The sequence below is a fragment of the Sphaeramia orbicularis genome, chromosome 17, assembly GCF_902148855.1.
Source record: "Sphaeramia orbicularis chromosome 17, fSphaOr1.1, whole genome shotgun sequence".
Classification (NCBI taxonomy): domain Eukaryota; kingdom Metazoa; phylum Chordata; class Actinopteri; order Kurtiformes; family Apogonidae; genus Sphaeramia; species Sphaeramia orbicularis.
The window spans coordinates 38093355-38115903 of record NC_043973.1 but is presented as its reverse complement, the minus strand read 5'-3'; the positions used below and the strand labels follow the sequence as shown (position 1 = coordinate 38115903).

Below are 22549 nucleotides of genomic sequence, written 5' to 3'. Positions count from 1 at the left end.
AGATAATCCTGTTATATTTAGCTGAATGTTCACCCAAACATTATTACTGTTATTCCAGTAAGTGTCTGTGCTTTTATGACATTATAACAGACTGGCCTGAACCAATGTCCAGGCCATAGGCTGACTAAGAGTTTAGCGATAACTATTTCAGTAATATGAAATTACAGACTGAAAAGCATGTGTGAATGTGCAAAAACAGTTCCTTAAAGTGCTGTTGGATGTGCTCAAATCTGGGATAGTGTCCAGATAGAAGTGGCTTCACAGCCAAAGGTCACAGTCGATTCTTCCAAACAAGAGAAAAGCTTTAATATTAAACTGGGAAGACATTGCTTTGATTTGAAGTATAACAAATATAGATGTCTGACAACTATATTTGAACAGAGAACATAAACAATAAGAAGAAGTGGAATAAGAGTGAGGGGATTGTCTCAGGGTAAAACTTTAAGCTGCCTGTAGCTACAGAAATAAACATCTTTCCTCTTTTACAAAGAGTTGAGCAGTGAATGAGAAGAAGTGGTGTCTTTTTGCCATTTGTCTTTTTTTTTTTTTTTTAAGTCAAACTGGACCTGAGAGTGAGACATTTACTCCAAAAGTTCCAGAGCTTTGCTCCATTTTTCTCTTCACCATGTCCTGTACTGTAAAGATGGGCGATAAATTGCTCTTGTCCCTGCTCGGGGCTTGGAGTAAGTCCACAACTCCACTACTAGGCTTGGGACGCCTGCGTCTTAATGCCCGTTTCTCCGCTCGGGTCTTGGGTGGAGGAAGCCCATCACAGATTCGAGAGCAGGCTGTGGTGATGCCACAGAATGAAGGGTCGTCTGAATGAGATCCCTCTGAGCTGCCCTCTGATGGCGAGTCTCTGAATGTCGGCTGAAGTAACCTTTTTGTAAGGGGCGTTGGATGCGTGAGGACAGGCACTCCGTTACATACAGCAGCTCCGTTCCTCAGCTCTGGACCAGCATGAAATGACGGTTTCAGAGTCTCCACTTCCTCCATGGATTTCACCTTTTTGCGTCTCTTCTGTGTAGGTGAAGGTCATGAAGCGAAGTAAAAGACAGAAGCAAAAAAAAGACATTTTATTCTTCTAACCAGTTGTAAACAGGATTTTGAACATTGCTCATGTGTATTTTGACACTTAACTACTTTCATATTAACTCACCTTTCTGTTGGCTGGACAGAGACTCTGTGACGCGGTAGTCTGCAGCATTTCTGGGCCTGAAAATCAAAGAATGAGCTTAATGTCAACCAAGACGTGGTGATTTAAACTAAAGGATCAAAATCAATGCTTAGTTAATATTATGCCCAAGGAGGTGGATTTTACCGCAGTACATTACTTACCTTCAGAGGTGTCTAACTGGAGTGACTCAGAGTGTATGAGGGGATAAGATGCACTCCTTTTCAGGCCTGCCTCATCATAGGAAAACTGCCTATTAAGAAAATGGTAATGTTCGAAAGGAAATACTGCATGAGGCACATTTATTGAGACATGAGTCATAAGTGTGTGATCACTTAAGACTTCATCTGATGAATACTTTTATCTACAAACTGACTAAATGAGGTAAATCCATTCATGGCACATACCCCCTGTCCATTAGCAGTAATAGCACACTTGGAGATGTCATCCAGTGATTATTCACATCGGTTGTCTTAATTATTGAGTATTCACTTGGTATTTTAATGTAGTACGCACTTTAAAAGGCTGTTTTGTTTTTACTCAAATGTGTACAATATTTTACTGGTTGATATGAGCCTATCACAGACATATATAAATAACTGCGTACATGCTTATTATTTTAATTTTACTCATATAGACAAGTTCATTAGTATTAATTTTGTTTCTGTAAAATGTCTGAAAATGGAGGGACTATGCATAAAATGGCTGTAATTTCTAAATAGTTAATGAATATTGTGTTAAACCCCTTGGATTAAAGCTGAAAGTCCACACTTCGATTAAATATTGATACACTGGAAAAAATCAAAATGTTACCAAGTGTATTTTTCTCATTTCTAGTCAAAATATCTCATCGAACATAAAATAAGACATAATCACCTAAAGAGTAACTTTTCAGTGAGATATAAGAACTTATTTTTAGACAAATAAATCTTGAAAATTTCATTTCAAGAAATTTTACCAAGATAATTTTCACTTGCTCCATTGGCAGATTTTTTTTTTTGCTTAATTTAAGATTTTTCTGCTTAATTCAAGCAAAAAAAAAAAAAAAAAATCTGCCGATGAAACAAGTGAAAATTATCTTGGTGAGATTTAGATTTTTTCCAGTGTAGATTTTCAAATCCAATGTGGTAGTGTACAGAGGCAAAATTACAGTGTTTGGGCCACTGTCTAAACACAAATATATATTTTGTTGTATTTGTTTTTATTTATTTACATTAAGTAAAGGGAGGTTTACTGTTCAATGCACTGATCTCACAGTCTTTCTGGATAATAGTCTATTGTTAAACTGTAAAATATCCAGTCCCTACTACTAATTGATAACCACATTTGAGAGATCATTCAAAAAACGCAGCTCTGCTTTTGCGCAGACAGCCTTCTCATATAAGGCTGTTTAAAGTATGGAACCGTCTCCCCAACAACTTGAAAACCTGCTCCTTTTACAAGTGTTTTTATAATGCTACAAAAAAATGACTAGATGACCAGCACTGCCAACACTAATATGCATTCTAGTGTCTATGGCAAAGACTCCAGTCGGGTCAAACAAATAACTACTGTACTAACCTCTGCACATATGAATTATATAAACTGTCTTGGTTAGTTCTTACTGACGTTTTTAGCCCAATAGTTCTTATTTGTACTTTTTTCTATGTCTAGTTTGCAATTGTACAATTAGCTTATATACTCTATTTATTTATTTATTCTTCTAGATCCTTTTTTTTTCCTTCTCTTTCTCTTCTTCTCTCCTTCTCATTCTATCTTTTATATCTTCTTCTTGCTCTAGGAAAGTTAGTGTATTTTTAGAAAGTATTGTATGTATTGAATGTATTTTATGTATCTGGCTGAAGCCATTCAATCTGAGCAGACTTTCCCATATCTGTCATGTTTAACAGTTTTCTTCCAGTATATTATGACTTTGTAATCTAAGTGATGTTTGTTATGTTAGTTGTTTGTCCAGGACAACAGATGGAAATCAGCTTCTCTGCTAAATCTGGTGCATGCGTCTTGTTCTTTGTAACTAATGCTAACACACCCTGTCCTGTTACTAAATAAATAAATACAACTACAAATACAAAAGCTTTACATTCTTATAAAAAGTGATATCAAGACATATACTACTCTTCAATATCTGTATTGGAATCAGTGCCAGTCTAGTATCAGTTGAGATCTGATCATATTGTTTCATTGTCTGTCTACCTTTCTGGGCAGCGGTATGTGTAGGTCTTGGTTTCTGGCGGCTCTGGGTCTGTGGTTGGCGGCGTGGAGATGCTGCGGCGTCTGACGTAAAGCAGCAGACCGAGGCACAGACACAACCCCAGAGAGAGCAGCAGGTAGGCCTGTCTGTCTGACACCTAAGAGACAGATCATTGTTAGAATCTCTGTAACAAAACGAAATATATGTAAATGAAGGACATGTGACATAATTGATGCTCTACTACACTAACTAGTTCAGTAACCTTAAAAATGCTTGTTATGCTAAAGTAAGACCAGTTTTAACAATGCATCAGGATCCAGTGGGCAAAAGAAACTGTGCATCTTAATTACTTGGAATGGCAAAAAAGAACATTAAAACTAATTCAGACTTATCCCAGTCTGCACAATTGTAATTATAGATGAGGGCGTTGTGCCCTGAGCGTTGTTTGTACCTCATTCTGCAGCTGGCTGACTTTGACAGACAGGTTGAGAACCAGCTGAGTCACATTTTCCAGCTGGTTCTGCAGCAGCTGAATAGACTCAGTCTGACGCTGGTCCTAATAAGAAAAAAAGGACAACTGAGCTAACGACTACATACACATAAAAATCACATTGCTGAAATGCCTCCTAGCACCTAAGCAGCATTACTTCCACTATCAAGCAATTTAGTAAAAGTAATCACATTCTATATTAATATAATACAACAATTTTGGTTGAATCCCGGTTGAACATAGACATTTAACTATATTTACTTATTTAATCGCTTTGACAGTTACAATACATGTGGACTTTGCTATATTAAGAAAAATGCAGATGATGCAAAGAGCTCAGGACTACAAACTGTAGCCAAAATGCTGTCCTTGTGCCTGATTAGGCTTTAGAAACAACAAACACACAAGTAAAAGCATCAGGACTAGAAATACAATAAAACAGATATTAAACATAAAAACATACACACTCTAACAGAGGTTAAGGAACACATTGTAAGTGCTTAAACTAACATTTGTGTTTTTTTTTATTTCTTACCTGTTCCTCTGCTATTCTAGAAGTATTCTGGAGTTTAATGATAGTTTTATTGAAAGCCTTCTGCATCTCCTCCATCTGCTTTCGATACCTTAAATCACAACATGAAGAAAAAAGTCTTAAGTTAAATCAATTCATTTCAAACATGGAAGATGAAAAACTACTTTTTTTGTTCCATGCATCTGTTCCTGACCTCTGGCTGAGCTGCTCCAAGTAGCGTCCACTGAGTGACATGTTCATCTCCAGGGCTTTGATGCGGTTGTTGAGTCGCATAAATACAGACTCTTTCTGGCTGGAGCCGTGCACCGGGTTCCCGTTTTGCTCCGTGCCATTCGGAGGCTCTGCATAGATATCTGAGAGGGACACTGAGGTAGATGAAGGAGCCACAGAGGAAGGGCGAGGCAGCTGACCATTGGCACCTGACGACGAGGCAATGTCCTCTGCAAGGTCCTCTATTTTTGTTTCTATAATGAGCGGGGGGCTGTCAGAGGGCTCAGGTTCAGGAACAGTGTCTAGAACTGGGTGAGATGGCTCAGTGGGAGGATCAGGAACCTCTGGTGGATCAGGGTGATGATCTACATGAACAGAGGTGGGTGGAGGAAGAACTTGGGGTTGATCTGTCATATCCGGAGTTTGGATGGGAGTCTTTGCCTCGGGCTGGGAAGCATCGATTTTCTCTTCGGACTGAACCGCTGAGGTATCGTCCACTGTGGCACTGACTGTGGGTTTTGCATAGCTGGAGGCACTGACAGAGACTGACAGCTCAACGTCCTTCTCTTCACCCTCAACATCCTGACTCATCTCTGGCTTTAGCTTCTTCCCTGGTTCCTCAGTAATAAGCTGTGGCGTTTCCACAATAGGGATAGGTTTGGCAGACGATGAATCAGTGGCACTGGGTAGGGGGAGGTTTGAGGTCTGACTGGGCTCCAGTAGAGGATGTTCTGACTCTTTATGAGATTCTACCGTTTCCTCTGGAGGCTGTGGTCCTTCTGATGGACTGGCTCTGGTCTCTGGCTCAGGCTCAGCAGCTTGTTGTTGTTCACGAGGCTGATATACCTCAGTGTGGTGCTGCTCTGGTTCAGGGCAGGCAGATGGAGGCAGGGGGAGGAGGAAACCAGGTGTGAGGATTTCTTTTTCCATTTGATTATTTCTTTGTAGTATTTGGCATTTCCGTTTTTTGGACATCAAAACTGAACACTGTTGCAAAAGATACTCCTGTAGGGAAGCAGCACAGGACCAAGTGGAGGAAAACGAAGGCAGCAGCGCACAGTAATACTGGGTTTCTTGTTGCCTCTCCTCGTGATACTGTCTCTCTTTTTCTTCATCCACCTCTTCCTCTTTATCCAGGAGGGTGATGGTGGAGCTGATGGGTTCCTCCTCATCTGGCTCTAAAGGAATGACTATTTTATCCTCCACCGGAGGGAGCTCTTCGTCGATGGAATCTGTGGTAGGTGTGTCCGGTACAGGAGTGTCTGAAGTGGGGGGTTCAGTTGCAGAGTCATCAGAGCTCGGTAAAATCTCTTCCAAGTGTGAACTAGAGAGGGATGAGCCCAAAATAACAAGAATTAAATACAGTAGAAGTAGTTCATCAGTTAGGTCAAATCGGATGTGCTTCAAGCTCATCTTCATGTTGAATTTAAAATAGGCTCTTTCAGTATTTCTCAAGTCATAGACGGAAACAAAAACCCCAACAAGAGAGCAATTTAATAAATATTTACATCTATTTTATTGTTTTACATGCAGACTTGTGATGTTTTTGCTCTTAACATCTAAAACCATCTGAAAAACAAAACAAAACAAAAAAAACAAAGTAAAGATTGATTTTAGGACTTGAGAGGTGTAAGTGAAAATAAAACATGTGAAAGTTACTCACACAGATGTAAGGTCTGTTGTTGTTGTTGGGATCTCAGTGGTGGGTTCAGGTTGGGATGTTGGCTCAGTCATGTTCACTTCCTGGGATGAAATATTGCCTTTGAAACGCAAGATAAAAGAAAAAAATGTCAGTAAAATACCAACACAGTATCAGTAAGTAATCACAATATGAAGGCATTACACGGGGGTCGTACCTTGCATCTCTGGGCCTCCACCGAGAACATTGACAGCAATATTGTTAACCATGTTCATGATGGCATCTGAGGAAAAGATTCAAACAGCAGAGAAGCACTTTAATATGAGTTTCATGCACAACAAATCTTTATGCACAATAAATCAGTTTAATCTAAATTTACCCTTTGCAGATCCAATCAGATTCTTGGAATATTTGTCTTCACCAGGTGCATATCCAGGAGGATAATCTGTCGGCAGAAATGTCTTGATTAAAACACATTCTGCCTCCAGTCATTAACAGAACAGACTGAGTTGGACTAGCTCATTAGAATATCTTCACACTTCTACTCAGGAGTTTTGTACTGCGTGTATTCTGCCTTTTGTAATTTTAACACAGACTGAGAAAAACAAAAAACACACAAGTGACATCTTCAGTTCTCACCCAAGTCATCGTCCTGGTCTTCTGGTCTTTCCGAGGGATCAGCTATCTCCTCATACTCTTCCACCATGCTTGTGCCAAACACCCTGGCAACAAAAGTGCATCGAAATCATTCCACAACCATGCTCATGTAACAGTGAAATCTAAGCTGTCATATGCAGCTATTTAAATCTGTTTCATTCTGAAGGCTTTAACAGCCACTGGGAAGAAGCCAGATGTTTGCAATAAGTCTACAGTTAGAGGAAGTATGCCTACAGCTCCTTCTTCTCAAGTTTTAACACAATGTTTCATTTACCAAAATTTAATTCAAAAGCTAATGAAAAAATTATAAATGTAAATAAAAACTGTCACATACTGTATGTGATGATGTTATATAACTGTCATGTAACTGTCATCAAAATTGCAAACACATCATAATTCTAAAAATAGCTACTATGGGTCAGCTGTTGCAATAATGTTATGTTGTGATAGATTTACATTTTACAGACATGAAAAGCACTGCTGACTGCATGTGCAGTAGTTCTCACTATTCTATATTGTGGTACACTGTAAATGTGAGCTAAATATTTCGCACATTCAACAGTTTAATATTTAATAATGTGGAACCTACAACTTGTAAAACACACAATAGTATGATTTAAGAAAGTCAAAAAATGAACAACAAAAAATGCTAAAGAAAACCAAACGTTATTTATTCCCCGGTTCTTACTTCCCTAAATTAAAAAATCGTATTTCCTAATTACAACAGTATGAGTATGTACCTTATGAGACTGAGTGGACAGAAATGTTCAGAGCCAAAGTGAGAGACCAGCTCTACCTAAAAACACACATACAAAAAACAATATATGAACACATTAGTCAATTATAAAACATTGATTTAACTATTTCAGCAGTAGTCAAGCTATAACTTAGTTTAACATCAGCACATTCAGTTAAAGGGGCTGTATGTAGTATATCTACTTTCAAATACTAAAACATGACCGGAAATTATCATTAGAGTGTTTATAATAAAAGTTATGCCAAAGATCTCATTGTATTGGATTAGAGATATGCACCGAATATATTCAGACAAGCTAGCAGATTTATTTGACCACTAGAGGGAGTAATGAGTCACTCTGCCAGTTTGCCATGGTGACGAAAACTGACACCATGAGGCCTTTGACCAAAGCGTCAAAAAGTGACCTGATGGGATGAGAACTGCTAAGAAACAACTTGTAGAGTCAAAGAAAGTGACAAAGTGATAAAAGCTAGAAGCACTGTTGTTGTTTTCACCACAGCTGTAAATGAAAAGAATGAAGTTTGATGATGAAATTACAGCTCATGAATGTATAAAGTTATTATGTGATGTTATTATCCTTGCTAAGTTGCTGTTTGTTGATCCACAGTTCAGACTAAACTGTGACAGTTGTTTGGATGATTCCAAACAGATCATTAGCGCAGCTATTGACGACACAAACTGTGCAGAAAACAGTGATTTGTGGTTTTACTGCGGTTGTTTTCTGTCTAAAAACAGAGCTATAATGTAAACTATCAGCTGATACAGCATGTGAAGATTATAAGACACAGTGTTATTTTGACTGACTGTTAAAATAAGCGGGTACAAGTTTTAATTTGAAGAAGAAAACTTGATACCATAATACAGATGTGTGTAAATAATGAGCGTCATACTTTATTCAGTGACTGATACAGTCTGTGGATATATGGTGTTGATTCACTGGTGGGTTTGTCAGACCTAAGTGTGTTCTGGTACCTGATGTCGCCCTTTTACTGAGAGTTTGGAAAATCAATACTACATAGAACCCCTTTAAAAGAAAACACTGAGACTGATTGGTAGTATGTTACTGTGTAAGCATAGCACAGAGATCATGGTATGATCATGGTAAATAAGATTATTAGCATTGTTTAAATGAGGTGTGTTAATTGAAATGAATCAGATGTGTTTAATTTCATGGTGTCATTTGTGACTCAAATGCATTGGAATAGTGCTTCTTATAGTAATAATCGATTACCACATAGCACAGCAAGTTCACTAGATCATGCCACTTCAAGGGGAAGACATATATATTCATGTTAATTTAATTCAGACAACCACAGTCCTCCACAAGAAAAACAGGCTAACCTTTAAGTACTTGGTGAACATCTGAAGCAAGGGAAACAGAAAAAAGAAAAAAGATTAAAGAGAGTCAGACATGCATTCAAACAAGAGTCGAGAATGTAGGTTGTTGGTTGCCAGGCCTCTTATCGAGACAGATCTAAAATAACAGCAGTGCATAAATTCATGTGCTGTTTGATAAGTGTTTTTGAGCATCCATACTGTATACTGTCTCTAATAGTTAGCAACAATGGAATGACTTAATATTGTACATGCTAGAAAAAGAAACAAAATACAGGCAAAGATGTCCCATATACAAGTAAAAAACACCATTTAAAGATGAAGTGCATACAAACAGCATGCTCGTATTCAAGGTGACAGATTACAAAGAGTAGATACAGATGTAAGAGTCGTGTGTCCAGAAACAACAATATTGTACTTACCTTCACATATTTAGCATAAATATGTTCATCAAGTGGGAAACTCTGTACTGTACGTTCATCACGGGCATGAAATGTTCCCAACTTCAGCCACTTGTTTGTTGGATATCTGCAATCATAGATAAATACAAGATAAGCTAACAATTATAGGACCAGTTAGGATAACGAAGACAATAAAAATGAAAAACTCTGGTATATCTTCATTAAATATGTTATTTCTGCACTGAAAATATACTAGAAATATTTCCCTATTGTATCAAATACAGACAGTTGCAGTGTCACACCTGTCACTGATAGAGACGAGAAAGTCTTTTGGAGTAGAAGAGAAGAGTTCAAAGTTTGCAATATCCAACTGTTTCACCTGGACGGGCTCACAGAGCTCAATAATGAACCTGTGACAAAAGAGAGAAAGACACTGAGAAAATAGAATCTAGTTGATACTGAAAGACATTTTATTTGGTTGAATATATAAAGTAAATGCAAACAAATAATGTGCACTACATACCAGATTTTATTACTACACGGATTAAGCATGTACAGGTCCATGTTCTCCTTCAATATGGCTGAAGTGCTCTGTGTAAAAACAAATAAATGAATTAATTCATATCTCTTTTCAGTTGCTTGTCACTATCAAAAGCGACAGACAATATCCTCTGTATGCAGTGCTCTTATGTACAATACCTTAGCCTCTGGGTTAGCTCCCAAGATCTTGGCTCCACACTCCACTGAGGCATAGTTGTTGAAATTCTTCTGGACTTTCTTCACCGTGTGAGAAACGCTATTAGTGGAGGTATGAGTAGACTGAGCTGAAAAAGTAGAAAATACAGATTTGTTTGAGAAGATTTGTATGGAAATGTTGCAATTCACTTCTTATAATCCTGTAGTTTTAGGTCACATAAACCTGATTCACAACAGAGATTTCCAACAAAGGTTTTAAAACTTAATGCTGCATGGTGCATGTTTTTCCACTGCAGCTCACATTACCAGAAAGTGCACAATATAATGAGATTCTCTGGGGAAATTCAGTCTCAATAGTTTGCCTATTCTGTGATTATTAGTAGACACCAGCTCCTCTTTGCCAGAAATTCTCAGCCCTCTTGTTTTTGTAGATTTTCACCCTTTCATTAATACCAGAAATCCAGCTCTAGTAATTAACTCACTTTTACTTTGTTTCTTTTTTAAGATGCTATAAAATATATTCATTTCCAAAACAAAACATGAAAGCCTGATATGTCGTCTCATTGAATTGATCTACACTGTCAGGATCTAAGAATGCAAACCATTACATTGACATTCATTACATTCATTACTTTAAGTTTTCAGTTCGTGTCCTCACAAATCTTTGGTCTGAATTGGGCTCAAGAGTATCTATTTGTCTTTACTGGACACCTGGACAGCACAGGACACCTGTCCTGGCCTCCTTCCACTGGCTTCCTGTCAGCAACAGGATCCATTTTAAAATTTTACTATTGATTTTTGAATGTCTTAATGGGCTGGCTCCATCTTGTCTTTCTGAGCTTGTGTCAGTCCATGTTCCTGCCAGAACAATGAGGTCCATGGACCAGCTGACCTTATATGTTTCAAGAGACCAAGCTTTTTCTGTTGCAGCCCCCAAACACTGGAATAGTCTCCTGTTGGACATCAGAAAAGCCCAGTCTATTAATATTTTTAAATCTTCCTTAAAACTCATTTGTTTCCACTGCCATTTAGCACATGTTAAGCAGGACATTCTATCTGTTTTATCTGTGTTTGTTTTATTTGTCTGTTGTGTTTGTTTTTACTGTTTTAGTGTTGTTCTTAATTTCAGCATTGGCACTTTTAATATGGCTGTAAAGCACTTTGGGTATCGCTGGTTGTCGTAAATGTGCTATACAAATAAATTTAACCTTGACCTTATTCTTCTGATGGTCTGCAGAAATGCAGGTTCATAAGTTGAAGACTAACAACCTTAGGCACTTTAAGACTAGGACTGATGGGAGAAATACTGCCTCTTCTGTGTCTGTAGCGCAGATACTGAGGACAATCACAGTTTTAAAACAGGCGTTTTAACTCTCCCTTTAGGACAGTCACAAGTGGAACATAGCATGCTTAAAGTGCAAGTTAAATGCAGCACTGCCGTTTCATTTAAACAACAGCTCTTTATGTTAGCCTTAAATAAAAACTGGAACACTTGTTTTTTTGGACAATCTCCTTTCCAGGTTATCATAAAACAAACACAAAGTTTCGAACGCAGTGTCCTCCTCCTTCTAAATGTTGTTGATGTTGCATGTTGTGAAGAAGTAGCACGGCTATATCAACCACCTGCCTGTTATATCATTTCAGAGTTTCCTTTGGGGGTATGAATGTACATGTTTTTTTTGATGGATGGCTGTATGGATATACAGTAGTACTGAGGGAAGGGCCCCAGTGAATTCCAAGAACTGTTACGTAAGAAAGCGACTAGTTATGAGGAACGATATGTAATCTTACTTTTCTCTTTTTCCACCTCCATCATCTTTCGTTTCCACTCATCAAACGTAGGGATGTCTTCTGGGTCTTTGCTGCTCGCACTGGAATCTGTGTCTGAGGCACCAGGGGAGCTCAAGTCCTGTGGAAGATAATGAGAATATGAGAGATAGGACACCTCCTCTGACAGGCACTGGGAAGAAAGGAAAATAGTTCACTGTATCTGAGCTTCTTACTTGTTCTTTCGCCACGTGTGATGCATTGGCCTCCAGATACTGTGAGCTCTGTGCAGGGTCGGTGTGGGTTTTAGTACCTGCAGTGTGAACATTGGAAGTGTTCTCCAGGACAACTGGTGGATTGCTGCAAGTCAAAAAGTATTGTGTCCATGTTACGATCATGCTATAGTTAATTAAACAGGTCACAAGTGATTAATAGTACCCACCTTTCACTGTCATAGGGGTTAGTCTCTTCTTCCTCACAGTTTGCAGGATGAAGGTCAGAATCAATGACCTCAGCTTTGTCAGACGCTTCATCTGAAAAACTAAAATTGAAGAACAGTAACAGTTTTATTTCCTCCTCTCTATAAATGCATTTCCTTCCACCATTTTAGAGCTCTTTCATTGCTGCTGATGGGTAAAACAGGTCTAATCTAACTATAAATATTACCTCCAGCGAGCTTTGAGGTAATAATAACTTGCCTATTTGGGATGTTATCTTGAAGATTAAGGAGGCTGGATTCGTGTTCAGGTTCATCAGCAAATCCAGAGACAGTGTCAGGTGACGGGGGAATCGAGGCTGATTCCAGATCTTGCCCGCTGGAGGTTTCAGAGGGTTGATATTCTGAGCTCTGCTGAGATTCTTGCTCAAGTTGTATTCCTTCGTCTGCCTCTACCTCTACCTCAGCAGCAGGCTCTTCCACTTCAACAACCTAACATATGAACAGAGAGACATTAGATATGATAAAGGGAATTCTTATAAGGCCGGTCCATTAGTATGAGCTAGATAGACCAATAGAGACACTTTAAGCTTCATGTGTTCCTGGAACAATCAATAAGAAAAGGGTATTACAATTCATGTGGTACACTATCCAAGTCTGAAGCAATTATTCTGTCTTTTCTGTTAGCAAAGCTAACCTTTAAAAATGTTTCATCAAACATGTCATTGAGATGATTTGATGATGATGATTATTTCAGATCGTAATAGATTTTCTGTTCGGACATACCTCAGTTTTATGCTTGATTGTCACTGTGCAGAGTACTTTATAAAAGATCTTAATTTGTAATGCAATTGTACTGGATCTAGTAAGCCTATAGTAAGAAAAGGTGGGATGTAAACCTCGACACCTTTTGTGATACTTCATTGAGAAGGGACCATATTGAGCAAAAGAAAAAACTTGATTTTTCCTGAAGTTCTGAAATAACCAACAGAGGAAGGAGGGAGGAGGAGCTGATGAGCAACTTATTATTCAAAGTAAAGCCTTTTTATTTCTTAGCATTTTACCCATCTGGGAGTAAGGGAGGTTTTGGAGAATGTCTTGATGACAAGAAAAAGATCAACAAAACCAAATTAATTATAAAGCTAAACTGTGCAGAAGAAACAAAACCATTTCAACTAACAACAAGTTTTAAAGTAGACATTGTTATACCTCTAAATATTGCTCTTTTTTATCCACGTCTTCTGATGTTGCTTGATCCTCTTTTTGCTGATCCTCCTCTTGAAAGTGCTCATTTTCAGAAAAGGACTGGGTGGCTAAAACCAAACTCTGCTCAACCTGAGGAGAGAACACAAAGCCATAATCAAACCATCGCTGAATGTCTCTCTACGACTACAAAGATTTAGAGATTACTGTACAACTGTTTTCTGATATGCTTCTACCATGGTAGTAACCTTACATTGTAGTTATATAAACAAGAAAATATGACAATATGGCGACTGGTTATTCCACCTTTCGCTGATGAACACTTTCCCTTGGTTCTTCCTCCGAAATGATGTCCTGTGGGGGTTCTGGCCTCTGGGCTTCTTTGTGTTCCTCTGAACAACCAACATAACAACTAGGATACCTACAGAAGAACAATTAATAACAACATTTAGGTCATTTGTATGAGTATGGACCATTTGACAAAGCATCAGGGAGAGAAGGCCCTGATATCTGTAGAAGTTCAAATCAAGTTTTGGGGCTAATTATTAGCTCTAGAATTAATTGTGTTGAGTATTTCATCAAGCTCTTCTGTTTCTGTATTTTTCATTTGAGTCATGCATAGAAGAAAGTGTGACAGTTAAGTCCAGGTGACCTCATCAGTCACCACGACCATTTATAGATCATTTATCTTTATTGTTTGTACAATCAGTTAATGTTGTCATTGGCACACCTCAAATAAGTGCACTATTGGTCTAAATAAAAATATTCTCATATCCTCAGCTATATTCCTTTTGTTTTGTTATAATGTAAGGTGTTCTGTGAATATAGGCTACATTAGTTACTGAATAAACACTAATTATCAAAGTGACACCTGCATTCCCAGCAGGAAAACAAAAGTAATTAGCAAAAAAAATAAAACAGGGCTGTGAATAATGGTCACATTCCTGTGGGAGAAAAGGTCGTCTTGCCTCCATCTCAAAGGCCACATACACTTCAACAACAACTATACTTGTCAACAATCCAAGCCATTATCTGGATTTTGTTTGGGATTCCAGCTTAAGCACTTTACTTGGTCTCTGGGCTGTGTGAGAAACAGCTTTGCTGACCTGACTTGTGTGGCTAGACCAATCACTAACACTATGCCTAACAATAAAGCATTTGTTTCCTAATTGAAAGCCAGCAGCGATAATGTAACTCCCACAGGAGCAAGAGCGGTGTTAAGGTATGGCTTTCTAAAGAAGTAGCCTAACAGCTTATGGACAGAGCTTTAAAGCAGTACAATAGGAAATATCTAACTTAAGCATAGGAAAATGATCATTTTTAGAGACCTTACCATGCAGTGCCATGTGTTACGTAAATATCTGCAAGCAATTCATAAAACATCAGGAGACTTATAATAGTGTTTACACAAATGCATACAACATGACATCAATAAATGCAGCTTTCAGCTTCTATAATGTGGGCCAGATATGAAGTACTGAGCACCCTACAACATGTCAGTGAAACAGATTAGCATAGTGCAAAGATCAAGTACGTGTCCACTCTTATCAGACACACCTCTGACTGAAGCTGTGTGTGAACTAATGTCACATGACAACACCTAAGTAAGCTGTTTACCACAGGCATCGTCAGATATGATGACAACATATTCCTACCTGTATGGTCATTACAATTACATACACTAAAAAAATTCACATAAAAGGTACAATAAATCTGTATGCTTACAAGACAATGATTTCTGAAACATAACTCCAGCCTTTTGGATATGTTTGTCATTTAATCCATTCAAAGAAAAACTTTAAGATCATTCCTATAAATAGTCTAACACAACCAGTTACGTTTAAGTCTCACTGGTATAACAGTATATGTTTACATGTTGGTAGCATGACTAAAGCTTTCACTTGCAAGCAAAACTTTGAAGAAAACTTGCAATATGGTGATACGAGTTGTTTTCTGGACATGGCATTTCATTTTATCATATCCTACAACACTAGACATGACCAAGTACAGTATAGTTGCTAATTTCAAGTGGTGGTCTTAAGGCACAGGGATGGTTTAATACAAAATTCAGTCTTTACCCAACTGTCTGCACTACATTTACCCTTTTAGCCTAGGAAAAGCCAGTGAATGTAGGCCAGAACATATCTTACCACTGCATTACATCACCACTTTCCTCCCCATATGTGCAGTACTGTCACAGCATGTCATGTCCCTGTAACATCACTAGTGAAGCCCATAATCATCCTACATAATCTCTCTGTTGGCTTCCCCGTGGTCTGTCAGATTCACACAGCCCTCCAGCTTTTAACATGACTGACGTGAAAGGCCCATAATCCCGTCAAGAGCTGATGAACCAAATCTGTGTAACGACGGCTAACGCTAGCTCTGTGACAGCATTAGTCATAACCACTGATGTACAGTCAACTCAGGACGTTTATTTACAGAGGCTGGTATCATATGTTCCTTTAGTCATGTGTTTCCCATATGTCTTGGATCGATGTGACAGCTACAGCTAAAATAAAACAATTAGCTAACTTACAACATAGCATAAACTTATGGAGGCTGATCTAACTTATTTGATGCTAAGTCAATCCTGACATATGACAAAGCTATTAAATGTTATGATTAAGCTATAGCATCGCGGGTCAACGGCTAAAGTCTGTTTTTTTTTTTTTTTTTTTACTTTAGCAGTCAGTTACTGTGTCTGTAGATTGCACAAGTAACGTTAAAGCTAATGTTAACCACCTCACAACGTTGACATGTCAAAAGTCAGCCAGGTGCCACATCACAGCGTTAACGTTAGCTTAACCTGCTAATGTGCTAACTAGAGCTAACTTTAACCTAGCATACTTAGCATGTGTTGTCAAGTTATTGCAAGTAATGTCAGCGTTTATAATAACAACTCGGTCGAAATGACAAAGACTAACTTACCAACACACAGCAGCTACACATAGCCACAATGACACAACTCGCCATAACCGTGTTGTCATCTTCATCCCTCTCCTGCCGGGATAGTCATCCTCGCCGTGCTCAGAAATAGCGCTATGTCCTTTTAGCTAGCGGTCTGTTCTGTTGTGTTGAAAAACAGAGATTCCTGTAAACTTAACTGATTTTACGGACCTGTTATGATAAGTGATGCTTGCTGCTTTCACTTACACAACCTGCTCTTGACTGTCAGTGCGTGTGGGTGCTCGTCCGTCCAATAGAAACACACAGAGGACATTGCGCAGTTCAAACTGAGCTGCTGCGGGGAGCGCTTGTTTTATTCACCTTTGTTGACCGGTGCGGAGCTTCTTCAGTTGAGTCATTTGAACGTTACGGCAGGTGTTTTGGGAGGTTTTGTTTATTAGTGCAGCTGGGGAATTGTACGTAGGTTTTTCAGTTGCTTGGTTAGAGAAGCTACTTAGCGACACATGAAAACAAGATGTAAAGAGTAAACAACTATTTCACCAGAAAAGAAAAAAAAAAAGAAAGAAAGAAACGCATGTATGTTTGTGTTAGTGTCACCAGAGGGAGCTCTCGGTCTAAATCTGCAACAAACGATTACACTGGGTTACAAAAAATAAAAAAAATAAAAAAAATAAAAAAATATTTTGCAAGTTGTCTAGGTTTTTTCAACTGAATTAGGACCATTTTGCACCTAAATCCAAAAATGACATCTGTTTTTCTCAATCAGGTCAGTTTTTTTTTTTTTTTTTGCTAATTTGATTTTGAAAAATTTGATCTTCTCACAAAATTGATTACATTTTTGTGACTTTATCAGTTTTCATTTCATTTATTAAGATCCCCATTAGCAACTGATGATTCAGTTGCTATTCTTCCTGGGGTCTCCTCTACATTACATTACAATTTTAAATTTTAACATTAATCTTACACCATTCACACACACACACACACACACACACACACACACACACACACACACACACACACACACACACACACACACAAAGAGGACATATACAACAGCCCAATGCAATTAAAATAAACAAACAAAATAAGTACTCTACATTCATACTCCTTCACCAAATAATAACTGTCTGATACAAATGAGACAAACAAAATAAATGCTATACATTTGTACTCCTACACCAAACAATAGCTTTCTGATACAAATCCTGAAACATCTTTCAATATTAGCAATACTCAGTCATCAGTTGATTTTTTATATAGTTCTCACCCAAAATAGGTTTTAAGAAAAAAAAAAAAAATCATTTGATCACTTGATTCCTGTTAGGTACAATGGTGTATTCACCGCAGATGTAGCAGAATACGTCAGGCTTATTTTTGCAAGATCTTCTAGTCGAAGCCATTTCATTCACCTGTAATATTAAAAAAACCATTAATCATAAATTGGCCAAAGTAAAATCTTCAGAACTCGTTTATTGCAAGAAATATGAAAGAATTTTGTATCATATGATGTGAAAATGCCCATAAATGTAAGCAAAAATGTTAAAAAGCCAATATGTAGCATAGTTCAGAAAGTTGACCTGATTGAGCAAAATTAATGTGATTTTTGGATTCAGCACACCAAAATTATCCTAAATCAGCTCAAAAAACTTAAACAATAAATTTGTTGTTGACCAGTGTTATACCATGCATGAATGTTGAAACTAGTAAAAATGTTATCACGAAAAATGTCAAATCGATATATTTCTTATGTTTATCTTTGTTTAGATATATTGATTAAATTTCAAATACAGAATACACACAGGTATTCAAACACATAACCCTCCCAAACCCCTTGCTGTCACCAGATCTATAGAATAGAATAGAATAGAATAGAATAGAATAGAATGTCTTTGTTGTCATTGTACAGGTACATTGAAATTAAAAAGTGCAATCGTCCTAGGTGCCATAAAAAAGTATAAATAATATATATAAAAGAGTATAAAAACTAAAATATAAAAAGAAAACCCTGACGGCATAAATATCTAAAAAGCAGCACAAAAAAAAGAGTGTTACTGGAAGTATAAAAGACACATAAAACATCATATACTCTGGACAACATTCAGCGTTCCACACAATTAATTAATGTCCATATGCACATACAATATGGCACTGCAAATATAAATAAAGTCACATAGAGTGTTACATACATGTACATCTTAACTTGTTAAGGACCTTGTACATGTGTTGGAGGATTGTCAAAAAAGATTAAGAAAGATTTCCACACTTTATGAAACTTCTTATTTCTTATGTTTATCTATTTGGAAACAGTCCCTTTTATGCCCTATATTTATATTTGATGGGCACTTCACCCAAACAAGAAATTAGATTAAAATTATAGCATTTTAACCCTTTCATGCATAGTGGTCACTACAGTGGACAGTTATTATCCAGCTGTTCTCTTGTATATTCATGGGTTTTGTTGTTTTAGTTCCATATCAGCCAACACAGTGGACGCTAATGCATCATCCCATACACTGACATTCATACCATTACTGTAACTTTAAGGTTCTTGATAAACCTGATCTGCAGTAACATGTTTAAGCATAAATCATTATTTGTTAGACAATTTTTTTTGCATATTATCTCCATGAAGTGAATAATAACTAGCATTAGAATATGTTAGAATGTGACAAAATGATTAGCAGCATTAAAAATGTTTTTATTTCATTGTTTTCATATCACATTGTGATATTGAGTTTTAAGCACGTTTCTTTACTTCAAAAATTAAATGCATGGACATTTTTGTAACTCCATGAAAAATTAAAAAACTCAATCACATTGTTTTGTTTTTTTTCATGCCTAAGGAGGAATAAAAACACTCATAAAAAATCTTGACTAAGGTTCTCATAATTCCTGCATGAAAGGGTTAATATTTATCTATTTATTTATTTATTTATTGACATAAAACATTTCCATATGCAATACAGAATTACTCCATTTAATTGAGTTTCTTTCCAGTTAATCCATAACATGACCAGAGAGGTTCTGAATTCTGGGCATATTGGCTACTACAACAAGGGCTAAAATACATTCATACACACTTGACTTTGACATGCTGATGCTCTTTTGTCATCAAGGATTTATCTAAAGTGCCCAAATGTTGACAGTCTGTCTGATGGGCACATTAGGACATCTGTCTTTCCAATCTGTTTATACAAGTTTCAGTTCAGAGGAAAAGCTGTAAGCCTATAGGCTGTTAAAATAATTGACTCAGAAAGCCAATATGGTGATCAGATGTTTTAAATATTCACAAATACAGACAAATTTTAGTCATGTTTAATCTTCCTTTTAAAGTTTTTCCTGGTTTTGGTTGATGTTGAGGAGACATATGTTCATTAAAATGCTCTTGGCTTGATTCAAGTATGCAACACGGTGCAAAAGACAAAACAGTGCCATCTTCTGATTAAAATAAAGAACTGCATGATGAAAATTCAACAGTTTTCATCAATTGCAGAGACACTGAGTTTTAACCCTTATTCAAAACAGAAAACTTTTTACCGGTTTCTACGGAAGAGGATTAAGTTCACTGAGGATTTTATTTTATTATTATTCTGAGAAAAAAGTCAAAATACTGACTTTAATCCCAGAATTCTGACCTTTTTTTTCCTCAGAATTCTGACTTTAATCTGAGAATTCTGACTTTTTTCTCAGAATAAGAATTAAAAAAAATATAACGGACCTTCATTTTTGTTTTAATTTTTTTCCAGTGGTCCTAATCTTCTTCCATAGGTTTCACACATTTTATTTATTTATTTATTTATTTTTAGTTTTATTTTTTTTATCAGGAAGACCCCACACTCTAATGAATTACTGTAACTCTATTCAACAAAATGAAAAAAAACAAACATGTAAAACAAAACACGTCACCGCAGAAAAAAGTGTTTGCATAATTATGGAAAGTGTTTAATTGTGAATTTCTAGTGTACCACTGTGAGAAATAAGTGTTTCTCCCTCCATAAAATATTTAATGTTTCTATGGCTATATGCAAATATGGATCAAAGAGTCCTAACAAAGACCAGCCAGAGTGTATTATATGGAATAATATGATGCAGTGAGAAATGTTTTGTCTTGATTTTCTACAGGAAATGTAAAAAAAAGTGTAAAAATTCCAGGTGAAGAGTTCAACAGTGTATAATCTACATTAAAATCATTATTGGAATAAAGAAAATAATTTGTGATCCAAGTATTCTTCTCTTTTTGCTGCATACTATAAATATGTAAAGTATCAACAACCTTTTGACTCTTTTGATTGCTGAATTTTGGCATTTACGATATAATAATTAAAAGATATATATTTTAATGGCATATTTTATGATTTTGTGATTCATTTTTATGAGTCCTGTGCATATTTGGGTCATTCTGCCTTCCAACTTTATAACTAAGTGCGACCTGCCTCAAAATGGAACTTCTGAATTTATAAATGTGTCAAATCAAATAAAAAGAAATGTAATAATAAAATAGAATAATGATTATATTTAAGTTTTATAGTGCTTGCGAAGCTGATACTAAGACTGATTGCTACAAACCTTAAGTTATGGTATTTTCTGCCCTGCGTATTGTGATTTTTGTGTACAACATTTTCCAGAACTTGCCAGGAAATGATTCAGAACATGTGCATTTATTTCTAAAAAAAAAAAAACAAAAAAAAAAAAAACATGAAACATAGGAGTTTTATTTTTGCAAAACCACCAAAGTATTAGTCATAGACACAACACAGCATCTGGCAGTGACAAATCTTTTTTTCTTTAGCACTAGGTCTTTCTTTAATTCCAAAATATGAGCTCATACAAACACAGAATCTTTTTGTGGCAAACATAATTTTCACTGTCACAGACGCCTCAACAAGGTCTTATTCTCTTTCAGCATTGGTTTCATAAAAATGTGCTCTAAGGAAAATAATATTCCTAAAAAGTAATCTTTAACCACAGATATGTGTTTTGCTTTGAATATGAGCAGAAATGCGTGAATCATATACACAGACTGGCCAAAAAAATTGCCCAGTGCTCTAATATTTAGCTTTATTAAGCCTTTAACTTTGCATTTTTATAAGCAACCACATAACATTACTGAATCATAACATGTTTGTTGCATTGCTCTTCAGTCAACTTTTCACAAGTTTTGAAACACAAACAAAAAGTCTCACACTTTAGTATTTAGCCTTTAGCTTTGATTATAGTACACCATGGCATCATTTCAATAAGCTTTTGCAACATCACATCATTATTTTTTTGGACACATTACATTGTTTGATCTTTATGTTCTCTCCAAACTGATGGTCGTTTAGAAAATGAGAAGTTACTCACTGCATCAGTTTGGGTTAAACAACCTGTTACAGCTGAAACACATTAATCACTGCAGTAATTATCCAATGGAAGGATCTGAACTATTTGCTTAATTAAATCCAGGTGGAGACTTGTGTGTGGACTGAGCAGAGATCAAATTGAATTGTCATCTGCTGTTTTCCTTCACATAAATAAAGACATGTCCATCATAAACCGATATAGACAAAGAAATTGGTGCATGAAATTTCACCAGAATGCGGGAAATGATGTCTTTGATGAACCCCAGATCCCATTTAATGTGTAAAAATGTAACGTAGAGTGCATTAAACACATATATGAGCAACTGATCAATCAAAAAACACTTTTTGCAGCACTTAAAGTACAGCTGTATGTGAATGGCTATTGGTGACGTTGACTGATTGATTGATTGATTGATTGATTGATTGATGTGTTTATTTTGAATAAGAATGTCAAAAAGAACAATAAATTAACAAACATAAAATTTAAACATAAGACATAAAATACATATTCGAAAAGGAGTGAGAAGTATAACTTATAAACTCCCACCACTTCTCCTTAAATAATTAATAACAATAATAAGCTTCCTAGTCTAAACATATCTATACTCTAACGCGTGATACTTACTGTTAAATAATTTTGTTTCTGGATTTATATTATTACAAACAATATAATAGAATTTACATAAACACATAATACAACAACACATATATATGTATGTACCTATACATACACAGATATATATACATATACACGTGTGTACATGTCATACATAGACTTTAGCAATGAAGACCCAATGACAAAGATA

The 22549-nt window shown here is 36.5% G+C and overlaps 1 protein-coding gene across 4 annotated transcripts; it reads right to left on the bottom strand.

The window, feature by feature from the left end:
- Positions 1-281: 281 nt before the first annotated feature.
- Positions 282-16699, bottom strand: LOC115436527 (SUN domain-containing ossification factor). Of its 4 annotated transcripts, none has more exons than XM_030159387.1 (24): positions 16420-16699; positions 13795-13909; positions 13495-13620; positions 12548-12777; positions 12292-12390; positions 12086-12209; positions 11874-11991; positions 10086-10210; positions 9910-9977; positions 9689-9796; positions 9408-9513; positions 8992-9012; positions 7634-7689; positions 6876-6958; positions 6616-6681; positions 6454-6519; positions 6261-6357; positions 4581-5921; positions 4391-4478; positions 3817-3921; positions 3368-3522; positions 1339-1427; positions 1160-1215; positions 282-1020 (listed from the first exon to the last, which is right to left on the bottom strand). In XM_030159387.1, exons 1-24 carry the CDS (start codon positions 16482-16484, stop codon positions 556-558), a joined length of 3972 nt encoding a protein of 1323 aa, XP_030015247.1. In that variant the 5' UTR covers positions 16485-16699; the 3' UTR covers positions 282-555. The 4 variants fall into 4 exon arrangements, with proteins under 4 accessions (XP_030015247.1, XP_030015248.1, XP_030015249.1 ...); XM_030159388.1 differs by having other exon boundaries at positions 12086-12206; XM_030159389.1 differs by lacking the exon at positions 16420-16699 and adding an exon at positions 14822-14886.
- Between the last annotated feature and the right edge of the window lie 5850 nt (positions 16700-22549).